Source organism: Onychostoma macrolepis, chromosome 10, assembly GCF_012432095.1.
Source record: "Onychostoma macrolepis isolate SWU-2019 chromosome 10, ASM1243209v1, whole genome shotgun sequence".
Taxonomy (NCBI): domain Eukaryota; kingdom Metazoa; phylum Chordata; class Actinopteri; order Cypriniformes; family Cyprinidae; genus Onychostoma; species Onychostoma macrolepis.
This window is the reverse complement of record NC_081164.1, coordinates 8,485,730-8,507,299: the sequence shown is the minus strand read 5'-3', so window position 1 is coordinate 8,507,299 and position 21,570 is coordinate 8,485,730. Positions and strand designations below refer to the sequence as shown.

The window sequence follows — 21,570 nt, the reverse complement described above, 5'->3', positions numbered from 1 at the left end:
ACAAGTGTGTGAAATGTGAATATGAGGGGATTTTATTAAGCCACTTATGTTTGACAGCTGTGAACTGGTATGGTTTTTGCTCTTTTTATTTGAGAGGCCTTTGTTGATCTGTAGACATTATTGCGCTTTGTTTAGGGGATACAACCATAATGTGGGCAGCAGAGGAATGTTTGTATTCCCACTCATTTGCTATTCTTGAAGAAAAATAGCAAGCTGGTGGCTGAAGCAAATGTCACTGATGACAGAAGAAGCTCTGATGCAATTCTTCCCCATAAATCCATTTCAATTCATTTCATGCACATCTTTTATTGCATGTGGGGCTTTTGTGAGATTTTAGGCAGGATTTCTAGATCAGACAGATCATTAACCCTGAGCAGTCAGCAGTAAGCCTTGTGGCTTATCTTGCCATCTTCTTAATTCACACATTGAGTAATTAGTTTATTTGTCACACCTTAATCTGAAAAGCTTTAGATTCTCTCATCTATGTCATTATGAGAAACAACCATACACTGTTAGACATTTCTGTAATTTCTGCAGTTATTTACTGTATATCTCCCAGTATAATACTGCAAATTCTCTTTACAGTAAATAACTGTAATACCCTTTGCATCATGGGAATTTTCTGTGACGTCAGACCTCACATACAGAGACTTACTGTATTTTTAAAAATTGCTGTATATTACTGTATTTGCTGTAACTGTCTCTTTGGTGCCATTCTATTGAGGTTGTTTTATTTTCCTAATTTCTTACATTTGGATTGACATAATTTGCCCTGCACTGTGTCTATAATGCCACAACAGCTTGGGACTGACTACACTGGACGTGTTACATCGCCTGTAATGATAAAATCCGTTTCTACTTCGTGTCAGAAACAGCGCGAGCGCTTGGAGTACATCTGTACGTCAGAAATATACCGGGGCATCACTTTACTGTCCGCGTCCACTGTAGATAGTGTATATATAATGGGTTCTATATTGTAACATTATTATAACTATTCTATTATAACATAATGCATTGCAAAACGTCCTAAGACAGGAGAAATGAAGTTGCACTGTTCCAGCATTGGAAGACTGTATTTTTAAGCGTTATACATGCAATGTTTTAAATGAAGCATTTTATATTTTGTAATTATTGTTTATTTTAATTGAATGCCAGTAGTACCTATGTAGAGTAAAAATAAAATGAATTCTATATAAAAATTAATGAAATCTATATTAAAATGAATGAATTACAGTAGTATACTGATGAATTGGATGTTTTTTCAGTAATTTACTGTAAAACAGTACAATTTGCAACTGTAAATCAAATACAGTTTGCTACTGTAAATCTTAATTACAGTAACTTACTGGCAACAGTGTGAACCTTTTGCATTTTATTTTTCATTTATTTGAACTATATTGGCATTAACTCAACAGGAAAATATTTGCAAATACTTAACATACACATTTTCAGGAACATGTGCATTCATTTCTGGGTATCCTTTAAAATCTACTGTCTCCCTGTGGAAAAAAAACTCTTATTAGGTTTAATATTTACTCTGGAAATTGAAGGAAACGTTGACCAAACACATGAATTCTGAAATAGGGTAAAATCCAATAGCTAAGGCACATCAGAGTTTATTGTCGGTCCAGTGGACAAACACGCAATCTCTTGCAGTTACCCCAAATGAGAATTGCAAGACTTGCTGTGGGGCGGAGTGAAGGAGATGACATGCTCAGGTGCAACCGTGAAGCTTGTCCTGCTGCATTTCTGTGCCTTCAGAAGTGTGTAGTACACAGTTTCACTCTCTCTTAGCACTCATTCTCAACAGGAGGCAGATAAATGCTTAGATGGTCCTGGTGGACCGCTGTGTCTGTCCATTTCTCATTTTGAACTCATGGCTGCTCAAGGTCAGACTGTGCACTCAAGTGCAAATAACTTTTCTGTGTAAGCCTTTCATCAGACAGCCTTTGACAAAAATCACACTGAGATGCAACCAGCCAGCTTTCTGATGTGTTTGCCTGAAGAGTCAAGTGGATTTATGGAGTTTATTATTATTAAATGTTTATTTATTTTTTATGCTTTTTATTTAAATATTTATTTTAAAAGTTTTCTTTATTATCCTTTTATTTATTTGATCTTTTTCATATCGTTTGTCTTGTTTATTTTTTGTTAATTACATTTTTTTTAATCTTTTGAATTTTTATATGTCTTTTGAATTTGTTTATTTTTTTTACATTTTGTGTTTTTTTTATTATTTTATATAATTAGTATTTTATATAAAAATTATAGACGTGTTTGAGAGTCCTTGAAGTCCGTTATTTAAAAATCGGGATTTGTTACATCAGCGCCGGGGAACACAGATTTCAGTCAATGTCAGGAATTATTTTTTAAAACACTTTGAAGTCAGGGCTGGATTTGCTTTTTGCTTTGAATTTGCTTTTATGAGATCAGCGCTGGCTGAGTGTCATATTCAAAACCTGCTGGGTAACTCCTGATGAGTAAAAACCCCTGATTGAGAGGCATATTTATCACAATAACAGCTTCCCTTGAGCCCATGGCCTGAATCAAATTTCTCTAGCAACACAAGTAAAAGGATTATGACACCGGTAACGTCCCTGTGTCATAATGCAATCACCTGAACTGGTATAAACACCACAAATATGATCCTAGATCAGCAGGCCTCTAATGAGATTTGTTACGCATGACGATTTTCAAGCCCATAGCAGTGGTTAAGCTCTATCTGGGTCGTGGGTGTCTAGATCATGATTAACCCATGAGCAGCATGATGGCATATATTACATCTAGAGTTGGACCACCTGTCAGTGACATGAAAAGATGATGACATCACTGCTGTTACTCCTCTGTGGCGTCAGCTATGAGCTAAAGCCTGCTTTTATGACTTCAGGTACATTGAGGCAAAAGCTGATATAAAAGATGTGAACCAAGTCTTCCTGCTGTTTTAAATTGAGCCGCTCCCTTCAGTTGTTAAGGAATATTCTGGGTTGTTTTCAACTGAATGGCTATATAAAGCATTACTACAAACATTCAGTTTGTATAAATTATAATTAAAGTGTGTATGTGTATATATTTATGTATGTCATTTTTCTTAATTATTGCATATTTTGGCATACTTTGTTTACTGCTGGGGTTTTGTTTTTGCACTTTTCCCTATTTTTACATTTTAGATAACATTTACGGTTATCAGGCATAGCACGGAAATTATTATTAACTTATTGCTATTAATTATGGATAACTGGATATTATTAATTACATTATAATATTGTATGTATATGCATTAAATATCTCAACCGTTCTGTTAAAACAAAAATACATGCTTCATTTTTATGCTTTTAAACCATCCAGCTTATTTATTTAGTGATCCTTAAACATTAAGTTGAAATAACCTGGAATTTTCCTTTTGATAAACAATAACAGTGTTATCTCTTGTGATTGTTTTGTTTTTTGCTGGGACTTTGGGGAGTTTTATCTGTGGCTGCAGGAGTTTTGTCAAGGGTGGTGACATTCTATAAATTGGTATTTTTCCATAAACCGGTCGCCACTGTTCTCTCAGGGACTGTGTTTTCATAACTCCTTGTTTTCAGATGAAATAGTTTTGCTCTATTCTCATTGGATGTTTTTTCTCTGTATTCAAGCGGCCACCAGCATTCACGCTGGGAATCTACTGTTATAGACACAGCTTGAGAGTTTGATCACAGGCTCGACCTCAGCAGAAGGAAACGTGACCGGCCCCAGGATGTGCGTGCGTGTGCGTCTGTGTGTCAAGACGTGCCACAGGATCCACATCCTCTCTGCTTCTGTTTGTTTCTGTTGATCCTCGGGTTAATCAGAGCTCCTCAGAATCAAAAATGCAAAACAGAGATGATTAATTACGGCCAAACACAACATCAAACCCTGCTGTTGCTGCTCATGCCCATTCCTTTGGCCCTCCAGCTTCCCCTATTATGAGCTTTACTCATCAGTTATGGCCTTGTGTGTTTTTAAGACTGGTTTAACTATAGAATTGGAGTAGCAGATCAGGGCTGTGTGTATTTTTGTGACAGCGTTGCTAAACTGAACTGACACTGTGTGGGAATGTTAAGTCTTCTGAGAGAGTAATGTAATCCATCCCCTATGATACCCGGCCTTTCTGATGGTGTTGCTAATTTTATTGCAAATATGTTTGGCTCGAAACTGACATTTTCCACTACAAGATACGAAATAATTTTAAAGTCGCGCTGTTGTAGTACTTTGTTTCACAATGATAAAGGACAGAAAGGGTGGCATAAACAAAGCTGTATGTTTTTCTGTCTGGTGGTATTTAGGCCAAGAGTTTCTTTTTTCAGCTCAACAAACATTTGTTTTATCGGTTCTCATGTCAATTTAAGATTAATGCCTCACTCAGCCTACCAGAGAAGCTTTATCTATTGCTGTGGTCAAGCATCTGACGTATATAAGAACCGCGTTGAAATGCAAGTCTTAATCAAAAAGTCCATACTGCTCCTCAAACTCAGTCTGATAAACCACATCCATCCTCGACTGAGCCGTATCTCTTTCCTAATACACTAGCTCTGCAGAGCGTAGAGATAAGGCTTTGCTCTCATTGATTTATCTGCACTGTTTTCCATAAGATTTAGAGGGCCGGAGCTCTATGGTAATTACGTTGTCTTCATAGATGGGTAATTAGTTTTTGGACAGTTATCCTCAGCATATGGCTTAATTATAAAATGCGTCATTTTTCTTAATTTTACGTTTGCAAGATGGGTATAGTTTGGCATACTTTGCTTGCAGCTGTATTTCAGGAGATGGAATTGCATCATGATTTACTACATAGATTAATTTTTGTCATTATCTAACACCACGTAACATGAAAATTATTATTAGCTTTTTAACCATCAATTATGGATAATTGGTTTTAAGAAATTGTTGTAATATGAATATAAATTAACTACAAAAATATATATTTTTATTTATGATACATTATTTTACATAGATTTATACATAGATTTTACAATACATAGATTGTTTTAGTGCTGTCAAACGATTAATTGCATACAAAAAGTTTTTATTTACATAATATGTGTATGCTTTGTATATTTATTATCTATATATATAAATAAAAACACATGCATGTATGTATTTAAGAAAAATGTTATGTTTATATATTAAAAATATTTATATATAATATAAAATATAAGAATATGAATATATAAATGTATAAACGTAAATATTTTCAAAATATATACTGTGTGTGTATAATATATATATATATATATATATATATATATATATATATATATATATATATATATATATATATATATATATATATACACACAGTACACATATAATGTAAACTTTTATTTTGGTTGCGATTAATCGCTTGACAGCACTAATATTTTTATTTTGTTCAAAATATAATACACTGGGATTGGTAGGATATTCTTTGTTTTTTAAAAAGCTCTCTTATGCTGCATTTATTTGATGAAAAATACAGTAAAACCAGCAATATTGCAAAATATTATTACAATTTAATATAACTGTTTTTCATTTATTCCAGCGATTGCAAAACAGAATCTTCAGCACATTCTAATATGCTGATTTGGTGCTTAAGAAGCATTTCATCATGTTGAAAACAACTTTGCCGTTTAATATTTTTGTGGAAACCGTGATATATTGAAAAGGTTTGAAAATTCAAAAGAGCAGTATTTATTTGAGAGAGATTTTTTTTTTTTTTAGTATTTACTGTCACTTTTGATGCTTTCCGTGGTCAGTTTGATCAGTTTAATACATCAAACACCACTATGCCCCTCCTACAGTTCTTAATTTATTTGATGCACTGTATTAACATGGGAGTTTTCATTTCAGCTGTCAGTAACGGGTTTGTGTCACTTACGACAGCAGTGGTGTGAGGTTTGATTAATACAGCCTTAAACTGAGATGATAGACGGCATCTCTGAATCAGATTAAAGGCATGAGGTTTGTGTCACAGATGATCACATTTTGCGGCTCCTGTAAAACACAGGGTAATCCCAGCACAATTCATCATGTTAATCCAGTGTCTTCTGGACAGATTGCATCACCTGCCACCTCTCAGTATTGTACAGATTCGACTCCCAGCTGTCAGTCGCTGTGTTGAAGTGATCAGATCTGGGCCAGAGGAGCATCCTGAGCCCAGCGATTGATGCGCGAGCAACATGGACTCATATTGAAGTTATTTCAGGATCTTAGATGGAGTTGCAGGTGTGTGTGTGTGACCCTGCATCCTTTATGTGCTGTTGGAGTGTGTCCAGTCTTTGTCTTATTTGGCCCAGCTCTCTTTCCTGTATCCATGTTTTAACACAATGCACAGGAAACAGGAAAGAAGGAAACCGGAATACACTGGACTTAGACTCTGTCTTCACTTCCAGCGTTGCCCTTATATGTCAGCGTCAGCCCAGTGTTTCTCACCCAAAATGCAACAGCCAGAATTTAAAGAACAAGAGTAACTGGTTGCAGAGTAGCGCATGTGTTTTTTTTTTGTTTGTTTTTTTGTTTTTTTTGTTTGGTGAATCCAATGAAAAAGTACAGGTCGCATTTCACCCTATTTAAAAAAAAAAGAAAGAAAATATATTATATGTTTTATAAAGATTATTTATGCATATATGTATATGTATGTATGTGTATATATATATATATATATATGTGTGTATGTGTGTGTGTGTGTGTGTGTGTGTGTGTGTGTGTGTGTGTGTGTGTATGTATATAGTGGGTACGGAAAGTACTCAGACCCCCTTCACTTTTTTCAATTTTGTTATGTTGCAGCCTGATACTACAATTGTTTGAATTAATTTTCCCCCCCTCATTAATCTACACTCCGTACCCCATAATGACAAAGTGAAAAAAGAATTTTAGAAATGTCTGTAAATTTATTAAAAATAAAAAACTGAAATATCACATTTACATAAGTATTCAGACCCTTTGCAACAACGCTTGAAATTTAGCTCAGGTACCTCCCATTTCTCTTGATCACTGCTGAGATGTTTCTACACCTTGATTGGAGTCCACCTGTGGTAAAATAAATTGATTGGACATGATTTGGAAAGGCACACACCTCTATAAAAGAACTCTCAGCTGACAATGCATATCAGAGCGAAAACCAAGCCATGAGGTCAAAGGAACTGCCTGCAGAGCTCAGAGACAGGATTGTATTGAGGCACAGATCTGGAAAAAAATTCTGCTGCATTGAAGGTTCCCAAGAGCACAGTGGCTTCCATAATTCTCAAATGGAAGAAGTTTAGCAAAACCAGGACTCTTCCAAGAGCTGATCGCCCAGCCAAACTGATCAATTGATGGAGAAGGGCCTTGTCTAGACTGGTGACCAAGAAGCTGATGGTCACTCTAATTGAGCTCCATGATCATATATGCAGATGGGAGAAACCTACAGAAGGACAAACATCACTGCAACACTCCACCGATCTGGGCTTTATAGCGGTGTGGCCAGACTCAATCCGCTCCTCAGTGAAGACACTTGAAAACACACTTGAAATTTGCAAAACCGCACCTAAAGGACCCTCAGGCTCTGAGAAACAAGATTCTCTGGTCTGATCAACCTCAATTCCAAGCATCATGTTTGAAGGAAACCAGCTCTGCTCATCAACTGCAGAGCAGCATCCAAAAAGTAAAGTGTGCTGGTAGCAGCCTCATGTTGTGGGGGAGTTTTTCAGAGGAAGGGACTGAGGGACTCGTCAGAGTAGAAGAAAAGCTCAGTGCACCAAAACGTATAGAGAGCCTTAATGAAAACCCAGTCCAGAGTATTCAGAGCCTGGGCGGAAGGTTCAACTTCCAACATGACAACGACCCTAAACACAACACAGCCAAGGCAACACAGGAATGGCTTAGGGACAACTCTGTGAATGTCCTAGAGTGGCCCAGCCAGAGCCCTGACTTGAACCCTATTGAACATCTCTGGAGAGACCTGATAATGGCTGTCCACTAATGGTCCCCATCCAACCTGACCGAACTTGAGAGGATTTGCAAAGAAGAATGGCAGAAAATCCCCCAGTACAGGTGTGCTATGCTTGTTGTGTCATACCCAAAAAGACTCGAGGCTGTAATTGATGCCAAAGGTACTTCAACTAAGTACTTAGTCTGAATACTTATGTAAATGTGATATTTCAGTTTTTTCTTTTTAATAAATTTACAGACATTTCTAAAATTCTGTTTTCACTTTGTCATTATGAGGTACGGAGTGTAGATTACTGAGAAAAATAAAATAAAATAAATAAATAATTTAAACAATTGTAGTAGTAGGCTGCAACAACAAAATTTAAAAAAGTGAAGGGGGTCTGAATACTTTCCGTACCCACTGTGTGTGTGTGTGTGTGTGTGTGTGTGTGTGTGTGTATATACAGGTGCTGGTCATATAATTAGAATATCATCAAAAAGTTGATTTATTTCACTAATTCCATTCAAAAAGTGAAACTTGTATATTATATTCATTCATTACACACAGACTGATATATTTCAAATGTTTATTTCTTTTAATTTTGATGATTAGAGCTTACAGCTCATGAAAGTCAAAAATAAGTATCTCAAAATATTAGAATATTACTTAAGACCAATACAAAGAAAGGATTTTTAGAAATCTTGGCCAACTGGAAAGTATGAAAATGAAAAGTATGAGCATGTACAGCACTCAATACTTAGTTGGGGCTCCTTTTGCCTGAATTACTGCAGCAATGCGGTGTGGCATGGAGTCGATCAGTCTGTGGCACTGCGCAGGTGTTATGAGAGCCCAGTTTGCTCTGATAGTGGCCTTCAGCTCATCTGCATTGTTGGGTCTGGTGTCTCTCATCTTCCTCTTGACAATACCCCATAGATTCTCTATGGGGTTCAGGTCAGGCGAGTTTGCTGGCCAATCAAGCACAGTAACACTATGGTGATTGAACCAGCTTTTGGTACCTTTGGCAGTGTGGGCAGGTGCCAAGTCCTGCTGGAAAATGAAATCAGCATCTCCATAAAGCTTGTCAACAGAAGGAAGCATGAAGTGCTCTAAAATTTCCTGGTAGATGGCTGCGTTGACTGTGGACTTCAGAAAACACAGTGGACCAACACCAGCAGATGACATGGCAGCCCAAATCATCACTGACTGTGGAAACTTCACACTGGACTTCAAGCAACATGGATTCTGTGCCTCTCCACTCTTCCTTTAGACTCTGGGACCTTGATTTCCAAATGAAATGTAAAATTTACTTTCATCTGAAAAGAGGACTTTGGACCACTGAGCAACAGTCCAGTTCTTTTCTCCACAGCCCAGTTAAGATGCTTCTGACGTTGTCTCTGGTTCAGAAGTGGCTTGGTAGCCCTTTTCCTGAAGACGTCTGAGTGTGGTGACTCTTGATGCACTGACTCCAGCTTCAGTTCTCTCCTTGTGAAGCTCTCACAAGTGTTTGAATCAGCTTTGCTTGACTGTATTCTCAAGCTTGCAGTCATCCCTGTTGCTTGTGCACCTTTTCCTACCCAAATTCTTCCTTCCAGTCAACTTTGCATTTAATATGCTTTGATACAGCACTCTGTAAACAGCCACACCTTTCAGTAATGACCTTCTGTGACTTACCCTCTTTGTGGAGGGTGTCAGTGTTCGTCTTCTGGATCATTGCCAAGTCAGCAGTCTTCCCCATTATTGTGGTTTCAAAGAACAAGAGATACCCAGAATTTATACTGTAGGGATGGTCATTTATTCAAACTCAATTGTAAATATTCTAATATTTTGAGATACTGATTTTTGACTTTCATGAGCTGTAAGCTCTAATCATCAAAATTAAAAGAAATAAACATTTGAAATATATCAGTCTGTGTGTAATGATTGAATATAATATACAAGTTTCACTTTTTGAATGGAATTAGTGAAATAAATCAACTTTTTGATGATACTCTAATTATATGACCAGCACCTGTATATATATATATATATATATATATATATATATATATATACATATATATAATACAAAATGTGACCTCTAAAATGTGGCTAAACTATGACTAACAAATGTTCCTTTCTTACCGTCCCATTTCTCACCAATTCTGACTTTGTAGAAAGCATTTTTTTAAATTTTTTAGGTTGTCTTGATACAGAGTCAGACTTTCTGTAGTCTTTGCCTGTCCATTTTTCACCATCCGCATGAATCAGATTCTCTCTGCACCCTTATTACTGCTTCAATCAACCTTGAGCTGCACTAAAGTCGATTGCAGAGACTCTCTTATCATTCCTTTTCATCATCACATCCACCCGCACGGCCCTCTCTCACGCCACAGATAATGTGGATAACACACAATTAAACTAATGACTTACAAATATTTCTCAAATGAACCAAACAGTCACAGTTTGATAGAACTGATACTCTCTATCCACTCTCAAGCATTGTCTGTAATTACCGAGAGATAATGGAGAGGAGAAGAGGACATTGGAAAGAAAAATGGCAGTAGAGAGAGAGAGAAACTCAAAATGAGACAAGGGAATAAGAGTTTTCTTGTCAGATAAGGAGTTTTTTAGAAGAGGTGACAGAGGGCAAGCTTGACTGGTTTGAAGAACTCTTTTAAATCTATACATTTACTACACATAGGTTCTTAAAAACATAACTTTTGTATTTTTTTAATACAAAAATTGGTGTACCCAAGTATAAGGCTTAATGGTTTTCTTCTCATATGACAACAAAAGGGCATCCTGTGTGGGAAATAAAAATAAAAGATAAAAAATAGAAATACTCGCAAAACCTCCAGACAGTAATGCCACCTGGATGTTTTTCCATTCTTCAAACCAATAATAGTATTAATTATGATATCTTGTAATTAGGACACTGAGTATCATTCTATATTATTTGTCTATAATATAGAATGAAAAAAAAAAAAACATTAAATAGTTTAAACGTGTGTCTTTTTTCACTCTTAAAGTAGACTTTCACACTGCTATGTTGGGTATCCTTTACTCAGCATATTAAAATTCTGTCCCTCAGATAGTAATTTTCCCTGAAGGCACACAAATGAGATCCTCCCTACCACATCCAGAGTGTTCATTACTAAACCACTTCATAAAGGTTTTATCAGTGACATGAAGAAAACCATCAGTCAATCTCTCAGATCTGCAGTGTGCTTGTGTACGTCTCCACCCCGGCCATAAGTTCTCGAGTTGATCTGATCAAGGTTTTATAGTCGAGATTAGATTTGTCATTTTCATTTGACTCATTTTGCCAGAGCATATGTAATCATTTTGGGTGTTAGCTCATCTTCAAAAGACCTTTGGTCTCAGATCTGACTGAAGACCCAGGGCAGGAATGCTTTAACGGTAACTTTGCAGTGTAGATAGTTAGGACAGGAAGTTCTGGCCTCCACCCAATGCTTGGCATCCACGCAAACCGTCAGATGCATTAAAGGCCTTTCCTGAACTCTTTATCAGAGCCTAGTGCCAACTTCCAAAAAATAAATAGTGCTCTTCCTGCAATTAAAAGCATCAACATCTCTATTTAAGTCATGCACATAAGCATACGCATGGGAGCAACCTCAAGTTGTGTTCTATTTGCCATGTTTATGTTTTCATGAATCACGTTATCCATGATTCCCTCAAGAAAGTTACATTAAAGTCAACATGGTTTTAATAACATTCATAATGTGATATTTTAGAGTGAAACAGGATGTTCAGTGAGATGATAATGTAGGGCGGGACTTGACTGAATTGTGAAAAGTATCTCTACATGAGTAACATGATTGTTGAAGGGGTGGGATTTAAAATGAAGAGGGTTTGGTCTTGTCACCCATAAAGGAAGGCCAGTTTGGGTAATTGGGTAAAAGGTATTACCTTTTGTTTCTCACTGAATCTTTCACGATAAGACCAGGAACATTTATCAAAAAAGGAAAATAGGGTAATTTTTGGTATCTTGTTCAATTTAAGGTTAATATCTGAGACCGTGAAGGACATTAAACCCATTGTTTTGCTTAAGCTATGCACAGCATAATTACTAAGAGTCTTGATTTATGTTAGCGCAGCACTTTAGAATAATGGGGTTATCACAGAAATTAGATGGATTTCAGGAAAATGTTCCACATAGAAACTTTAGGCTCAGCTGATGTTAAACAGGTGCGGTGCATAAAAATGTTTAATTAATAACCTAGCACTTGAGTTGTTTGATTAGAAATACATTTTGTTTTTATTTATTTGTTGATTTTATGTAGTTAACTATTCGAAAGTTTTGGATCAGTACAATTTAAAAATATATATTTTTGAAGTCTCTTATACTCAAGGTTGCATTTATTTAATGAAAAATGTGGTAAAACAGCAATATTTTGAAATATTATTACAATTTAAAATAATTGTTTTCTATTTTATCATAATTTAAAATGTAATTTATTCTTGTGACCGTAAAGCTGGATTTTCAGCAGGCATTACTCCAGTCTTCAGTGTCACATAATCCTTCAGAAATCATACTAATGTGCAGATTTTGTGCTCAAGAAAGATTTATTATTATTATTATTAATGTTAAAAGTAGTTTTGCTGCTTAATTATTATTATTTTTTTCTTTTTTCAGGATTCAAATAGAAGGTTCGAAAGAACAGCATTTTTGATGCATCCTAAATTATTAATTTCTTAAACATCTTACTGACCTCAAACTTTTGGTATGGTATAGTCTGCAACTGGAAGTTTTATTTGTATTTAATTCAGATTTAATGTCTGAATGTCGTTTTGTATGTACCTAGTCTGTTTTGCTTAACATAAAAATGTAGGACATGTCAATATTTGTGACCTTGGACGACAAAACCAGTCTTAAGTGTCAACTTTTCAAAATTGAGATTATATATTATTAATTGAGAATAAATAAGCTTTCCATTGATGTATGGTTTGTTGGAATAGGACAATATTTGGCCGAGATACAACTATTTGAAAATCTGGAATCTGAGGGTGCAAAAAAATCAAAATATTGAGAAAATAGCCTTTAAAGTTGTCCAAATGAAGTTCTTAGCAATGCATATTACTAATAAAAATTGTTTTGATATATTTATGGTAAGAAATTTACAAAATATCTTCATAGAACATGATCTTTACTTAATATCCTAATGATTTTTGGCATAAAAGAAAAATCGATAATTTTGACCCATATAATGTATTTTTGGCTATTGCTACAAATATACCCCAGCGACTTAAGACTGGTTTTGTGGTCCAGGGTCAACATTTATATACTGGCACTGTACTTGTGCATCTTTGTTGTTTATCTGGTGCTGTTAATGCTTCATTTTAATGGGCAACCGTGTACACACGTGCGTGTGTATTTCAATTTTTTGTGGCCATTACTGGTGACTTACTGGATGAGTTTTTGGTTGATGACTGAAGCCTCATTACCTCTCCAGCATGTGTGGCTCTAACTGATGATCTTTCCATCTCTTTTCTGACTTCATGCCACTCAGTAGCATATATTATTCAGATCAGACCCATTGGAATGATGTGAGAAGATTTATAACACTCTGTTCTTCTCATTAGTCTTAAATATAAAAGTCTGTATTCAATATTTGACTTGACATGAGCTGCTTTCTCTTTCTGATGTTCTTCTCATTGCCCGTACCTGTCCTCAGAGCTTTCCTCAGAACTTTCTGGGGTTCACAACTGAACAAACAAAAGCACATTTGCATCAGCAAAAGCATTTGTGTACACACATGTGCGATTTGGAGGACTATAATGCCAGAAATCATTTGCAGGCTCATTAGGCTGATGGGATTGGGACAGTACTGGAATATCTTGTCATTAGGAGTTAAATCAGAAGATGCTGTGATGGTATGCTTGAAGACTCAGGAAATGGTCTCTCCGCTTTGGTCCCGCTGTCATTCTCACAGTGAAACAGCAAAATCCCTCAAAACATTTCCCAGAGGAATCATTTATCATCGTTAACTGACCAGTGGACATTCACTTGAACTGGTCACTGGTTAGCGCACACTAAACTTAACATCACATCCGCAGCACAGATGCTTTCCTCCTGTGGCTTGTTAAGAGCTTCATGTTTGTTTGAGGTTGCTCTTCCAATAAGTGAGTTTAATAGGAGAATTTAAACACTGCTAAGATCCTTATGTGGATCTGAGAGACTCTGTGTTCACAAGAGAGGAAAACACTCCCAAAAGTGTTCTGATTAATGAGAGAGGCTGATGCTAACACAGGTTCCCTACTGAGCATCAGCTACTAGTTTAATCTCTTATTGAGGCTTTAGTAGAGCGATCTAGAGATGAGGAAAAGACTTGGGAATGCTAGATAATGCACCTAATGATTCAGAAGCTCTGCTTTGGTAGATGCAGAAAAACACAGTGATTATAGATGCATTGAAAACACAGTCTGACTGCACAAATCATTGAATATCATAAGTCCTGAATGAAGGATTTTCAGTAGTGAAGTGCACAAAACACCATGTTTTTGGTGTTCCTTTATGTTCTTATTTACTGCATAATGACTGAGTTTATTGCATAGCATTTGCTGCCCTCTACTGGTATGTTGGCAGTCATACAGTTTAAACTCTTGTTCTAAAAGTTCATGGAAAATAATAACTTTTTTTTTTTCTGCCTCTGTCTTTAAGCATTACGTCTAAGCTGCTTAGGGCTTAACATGCTTTGTATGGTACCCTAGCATGCAGATTATGGAAAATGTTCTAGAACCAAGTTTGTGTTGTTATGAATGAAGATTTGTATATTATTGATTTAAAGTGCTAGTGTTCCTGCTAGAAAGCTGGTTATATATGATTTAATTACAAATTAGATGAATTTAATGCTAGTTTGAAAGACATGAATACTCAGTATTTAATATTTGCTATCGTTCAAAAGTTTGAGGTCAGTAAGGTTGTTGTTTTTTTTTTTTTTTTTGAAAGAAATCAATTTTATTTACCAAGGACTTTTAGTTTTTGCTTCAGTAGCAATAGAAAGACTAGAAGTAATAAAAATTATCTTAAAACTAAAATTATTTATTTAATATATACACACGCACATACACAAAGTCTACATTACGTGTGGTACAGCGTCATTATATCATGTTGCCTGTCTTCTCTGTATGTTTGTTTATAAATCTTTCAATCTGAGAAGTGTTTGACAGTCCAGTTGGAACTAGTTCAGGGTATGGCCTTTGGATCACTGCCGTGACCTCTGTTCCTCGACAATGCCTTCAAATAACAGATGGGGGGCAGACTGGAGCACTGGATTAAGAGAGATTTTTCTTCTTTGGTAAACAATAGAACTGATACTGATTGCAAGATGGAAGGGACATGACCAGAAATCTATTTTCCCCTTTGACCTCTAAGATGAAATGTTGATCAAGGTTTTCCATGAAAGCTGATTTATTCCTTTATACATTCATAATGCAATTCAGCGTTTGATGCCGTCCCACATATGGGTTAAATTTCTGAATTGAGCGATGGCTTTATTTGGTGAGTCAATGGAAGCAATTTGACTATCATTGCTAGTTTGTAATCAGGTTAAAGACCAGCCGGCTAACATAAAGCAGAAGAAAATGTCCGAAAGATGAACACAAACAGGATTCTAGTTGAGGATTAGTGGGTTTACACTTAAGCGATGGGAATTCAACATACGCGTGGCATTGAGGCTCATTGCAGTGGGCCTGTGAATGTCCCTCTCCCTCCCACGTACCTTCTGCTAAGCCTAAAACAAGATGCTCTGTGGTTGCGTCACCCAGTTTTTCTCCCTGCGGACTTTCATCTGAAATCATAAGTGACAAGAGGATTTTAGAAGCAGATCTCTCTTATGAGTCTCTGTGTAACGCGTATTTGTTTCTCTGGGAGCCAAGCCGAAGCATCCCGGCCAAGCTGGCGGATCAAACTGACAACCAGGACAGCTGGATTCAGCTTGTTTACCTCCATTTGGGGGAGTGTATGTCACTCCTGAATGTTTCTGAGATTTTATTGGGGTTTAAAATGAGTGCACCTGGACTTGTAGACTGTCAGCTGGGTTGAATGGAAATATTTAATGTTTTTCAGGTTGTTAATCGATTTATGCTTTCTTTATCTTTCCAGGTGACCTGGCCCAACTTCAGCTGCCTCAGAAAAATGTAGAAGTGATCAAAGGGAAGACGGTAGTGCTGCAGGCTTCTTACACTGGTGTGGAGCCTGAGAAAAATACAGTGGTCTGGAACTACATGTCCAGCAGCACAGAAATGGTGACTGTCTTTGTTGTTTTTCTTAGTTTGCGTTGACTGAGACGGCAGTGTCCTGCAGTGTGACATGCTATACTCCATCTAAATATATTATGACTTTATTAATTTTTTTATTCTTAGCAATTGAGAGAATAGAATTTAATTTAATTGTCATATTGTAGAAATACTTAAGTGAACTGCAAAAAAGTAAAATAATTATTTTTAAATAAGTGCCGTCTGAATTTTTTTTTTTCTAAAATGTGCCTAGCATGTCACAATTTTATATTGAATATTTATACTTAATACAAATTTATTTGTCATCCTGTAAAAAAAGCTTAAACAATTATTTGTAAATAAATAATGACTTTTTTTTAACAAATGTTAAATATATATATATAACACCCTAAAATCTTGATGTTAAAAACATGAACGTGTTATTTGTCGCTTTTATTTAAAGCATACCTAGCTACTTTGACTGTGGATTAAATACATAGCTAAAAATGGTAAAATAAGATGAACATAAGAAATAATGATAAAAACTGAGTAATAATAATAAATAACAAGCTAAGTAGGATTAAAGTAAAAACCCAAGGTAGTGCAAAGACTGTGTACAGTAGACTGAAACAATGAGCAGTCAGATGTACATAGAATTTAGTGATGATGATGATAATAATAATAATAATAATAAAAAAAAATAATAATAATAATAATAGTAGTAGTAGCAGCATAATTTAGGCTTGTCATATTAAAACATAATATTTTTAATTCTCATAAAGTGCTTTTAGCTGGTAATAAACAAGTAATAATTAAGGTAATAAATAATTGTAGTAATCTCTTAATATTTGATATTTTTATTATTACATAGGGCTCTTTGTTGAGATGAGAGACAAAGAATTATTGTAAAAGATTATACTCTGTAAACTATGAAATATGAATACTAATAATCACACAGTAATAAAGACTTTCTAAGTAATATAGTTAATTAACTAGGTGCCTGAGCAATTTAAGGAGTGTAGTATGTTGGGTCAAGTGCATATATTGGCTGTTTTCAATCTGATTTCATAGTTTCAAAATAATTTTTCTCAAGGTGGGTCAGAACGTAACATGACATGCAGCTGATGTAATGTAATGGTCACTCTCTGTCCCTGATGACTCAGGCTCTTGAGTTCCAGAGGTCAAGAGTGCACACAGACGAAATCCTGCTCCTCATTATCACCCGTACTCAAACACTCATGTCAACATGTTTCCAGTGCAGTACGCCAAAGGGATTCAGCATAGATTTATAATGAATTCTGATAATGTTATGTCAGTCCGAATTAGATATCGAAATGGTGTGGTATTATGGGTGGGATTATATTCATTCGTTAGTTTTTGTGCAGATGCCAGAAAGTTTAGCACCATCTGTGCATGTTATGTTTTGGATTATGAATGGCAGAAACAGAAATATTATTCTGGACTGATTATACTTTTTTTTTTTTAAAAGCCTTAAAAATGACCATTTAATTTTTGTTTTAATTGTTACATAATGTTGATCAAATGTCAACGAAATGTCTTTATCACAGAATCACTTGTTTTTTTTGTGTTAACCATATTGAAAGTACAAGAAGTCATGTGAATCATCATAGCAGACCGCTATCTCATAGTACCTGCAAGCTCAGACCATCTTACGTTATAGTATAATACTGTGATTGAAATGTCCACTCTTGGCAGCAGTTGTCTTTCATTTTGCATTACACAGCACCTCATTACTCTGTAAGAAACCGTATTATCTGCAGATTGTAAAATCCTCTATCCAGCATTTTCTTCGACTGAGATTAAATCTGCACACTGAGGAGTCAGCTGATATGAATCCTTTAGACCTGTCCACTGAGAAATTCTGCCCTTGCCTCCAACAGATTGATGATCTTACATCATTCCATTTTTTAAAATTGTGTTTTTACACAGTGGTTTAGAAATTTCCAGCTGCTTGCCTGAGCAGTTTTTGCTATTTCATTAGTATTACAAACGTCCACACATTTGTTTGTTTGTTTATATATTAATACTCCCATCTGTTTATATGTAATTATTTAATATGTTTATATTTTCAATAATTTATTGAGTAATTTATTGAAAGGGGTGTTTGTGTAAAATTGTGTGTTAATAAAATGTAATGAATAAATGTACCTGTATACTGTGAAAAATATTTCATCTAAAAAAAATAGCATCTATTCATACCACATTTGCAATTTTAATGCCTTCCACCCTCTTCTTTGTCTGTCTTTAGATTATCTCATACGTCGGTGGAGGTGTAAGTCATAGCACTTCCCAGTTTGCAGGTAGAGTTGGTTTTATGCGTAATATGCCCAACTCCAATCTGTCCCTGTACATTAACAACACCAAAGCATCAGACTCAGGGAAGTACATGTGCCAGGTCATTATCCCGGGCGTCCCAGGACTCACCGGAGAGCTCACCCTTAATGTTAAAGGTGTGTACTTACTGCCACACTGTGGTGCACACATGCATGGTCATAAAACACACACATGCATGTGTACATGTCAGATGCTTGTTCTGTGACGCAGGCCAGCGTTTTCCAGATTTAACATCACACGACCCATCCTGTCTCTTTCAGTCCCTCCTTCAGTGCCAGTTTGTCAAGTTAAAGGAAGGCCTGTTCTTAAAGGGAACATCACTCTGACTTGTAACTCTGATGATGGTAAACCTGCACCAGAATATAAGTGGACCAAGACCAGTCCCAATTCAGAGGTCTTCTTCCCTCCCGCACAAAGTGAGTCTGTCTGTGTGTCCAAGTAAGACACAAGAATATATTGAAATAATATATTCTTCATTCTCCTTTCGATTAACATGCCTCTACAAAAATGAAAATTGACTCACCCTAATGTTGTTTTAAATTCATATGACTTTATTTCTTCTGTGGAAAGGGGTGAATTTTTGAAGAATGTCCCAGCCACTGATAAAGAAAATAGCATAAAAGTATACTTTAGTAAGTCATCTACATGACTCTGGATACAGTCGCAAAAGTTAACAGCTCACTATGGGAGGAATATTAGGTAGAACTTTGATAGAAAGGTATGTAATTAATTAGGGTGAACAGCTGTCAGCTGTTAAATTTAAGCACACAATTAGATAATGCCAATTTAGGTCAACCAGTTACCAAGCAATGCTTAATTTTGTTCAGTCAGTTCACATTAGCAATTAAAGAAAATACACTAAAGCAAAACATGGTCAGGTCAAAGTGAATTATTTTTGGTCCCAAATTTTTATCAGTTTTACTGGTGGTCCACTGTATGAAGAATTTTGGGGTGTAAGCTTGCTTTATTTTGCTATCCTCACTTACATAAATGACTATAGTGTCCTGCACCCACTTGTACAAAAAAAAAAAAAAAAAATATGATATCTGGTGTCTGATTAATTTTTGGTTTGACTATATATTTTGAACATCATGAGGGTGAGTAAATATTCTCACAATTTTCATTTTTAGTTAAACTAATCCTTTAAGCATGACGAGGAAACTGTTTGGGCTGAGATTAAACCTTAAAACCATATATTTATTGACCTTTATGTAATTCTTGAGTCACTGGAATCAAATCCTTAGATATCTTGGATAAACATTGCTGGCATTCAGCTAGCAATATTTTATCAGTTACTGTGACACTCTGTAATCTGTTTCAAATATTTGAATGTTTCTAATCTCTGGTTGAATTATTTTTGTAATCATGCAAGTCTAACTTTACCTTCATACTGTTGTAGATGAAACCGCAGGAACATTAAAGCTGAACAATCTGAGCAGTAATATGTCAGGGAAATACATGTGCACTGCATCCAACTCTGCAGGAGTGGAGACGTGCTACATCAACCTGGAGGTCATCACATGTACGTACTGTTGTTTGCTCATTACATAAGCTGCAAATATTAAGAAATGATAAAAAGTGACAGTAAACACATTTATGTTAACATGACACTAACTTTCTTTTCATCAAATAATCCTAAAAAAAGTATTACAGTTTCCACAAAAATATTAAGTAGCACAACTGTTTTCAGCATTGATCATTAGAAATGTTACTTGAGCAGCAAATCATATTAGAATGATTTCTGAAGGACATCGTGACTCCGAAGACTGGAATAATGGCTGCTGAAAATTCAGGAATAAATTACTTTTAAAAATAGAAAATCTTATAAACATTCAGTCCTTCTTTATAGTAAGTGGCCTTTAACTACTATGTACTTACATTTTAGATTAATCATTTGATGCAATGCACTTATGTACATACATGATTTTACATTGTACTTATATTTAAAAAAAAAAAAACTGCATCTGTAATTAATGTCTGTAATGTAAGCAAATCTGTAATGTAAGCAAAAGTGTTTTGCAATATAATATAAACACAATAAGTACATTGTACTTATTTTTTGTTGTAAGTACTGTACATAGTAGTTAAGGCCACCTAATATAAAGTGGGACCAAAAATTCAATCTTACTGTTTTTTTTAAGCGGTTGTATTCATTCTCTTTTGCATACTTAATATTTAGTCATTTAAGTTGTCTGAAGATAAAAAGTGTACATTAACTTTTCCTACAGCGACTAATGCTGGGATGATCGCTGGTGTCACGGTTGGTTGTATTGTGGCTCTCATCCTCATCATTCTCTTCCTCGTCTTCATGTGGACAAGACAGAAAGACACAGAGGAGGATTTAGCCAATGAAATCAAGTAAGATAATTATGATTTATTGATTGATTTCTAACTTGTGTTGACACTAAATGTTTTTGTGTGTTACAGAGAGGATGCTCAGGCTCCCAAACGTGTCTCATGGGCCAAGAGTGGCACTGGATCTGACATCATCTCTAAAAACGGCACCCTGTCCTCCATTCACACCAGCTCTTACCCACGAGACACCCAGAACCACCACCACTACCCTCACTCCGACACCGCGTCCATCCTCACGGCCACGGGCAGCACAGCCGGCTACCGCTTGCAGCCTCCAGCAGATGCCACCCTGGAGCGCACATTGCCAGGCTACAACACCAACCCGATCCTTCCCCGTGGACCCTCGGGACCCCCCAGCATCAATGGAGGCTCCCAGCACACCTCAGTGCCCCGGCCAGCCCCCGCCCAGCCTCAGATTCCACGTCCGCCCGTGCTGCCCACCACCGTAACTGCTGCCAACATTTCCCGCATGGGAGGGGTACCCATCATGGTGCCAGCGCAAAACCAGGCTGGCTCTCTGGTGTAGGACCAAACATTTCTTCTGGACTTCTGAAGAGGACATCATGTCTGCGATCCCACAAACTGAAGCACATTGGAAAGGATGAATTGGAACCGATAAGCTTATTGCCTCTGTATGGAAACTGTATGATGCAATTTTTTTTTTTTTTTTTCTCAATATAAAAAAAGTAAGCAAATATATGTAAAGATGCTCATTTTATTGTTTTGTATTTTTTTAC

At 36.0% G+C, this 21,570-nt stretch overlaps 1 protein-coding gene across 1 annotated transcript in view; it reads left to right on the top strand.

Moving 5' to 3' along the window:
- esama (endothelial cell adhesion molecule a) overlaps positions 1–21,504 on the top strand; it is a 40,267-nt gene extending 18,763 nt beyond the window's left edge. Inside the window, exons 2-7 of the mRNA XM_058788891.1 lie at positions 16,011–16,153; positions 18,393–18,594; positions 18,739–18,894; positions 19,878–20,000; positions 20,707–20,836; positions 20,906–21,504. Of these exons, the coding sequence (XP_058644874.1) occupies positions 16,011–16,153; positions 18,393–18,594; positions 18,739–18,894; positions 19,878–20,000; positions 20,707–20,836; positions 20,906–21,359 (1,208 nt within the window). The 3' untranslated portion in view covers positions 21,360–21,504. The remainder of the gene's footprint in view (positions 1–16,010; positions 16,154–18,392; positions 18,595–18,738; positions 18,895–19,877; positions 20,001–20,706; positions 20,837–20,905) is intronic.
- The last annotated feature ends 66 nt before the right edge of the window (positions 21,505–21,570 follow it).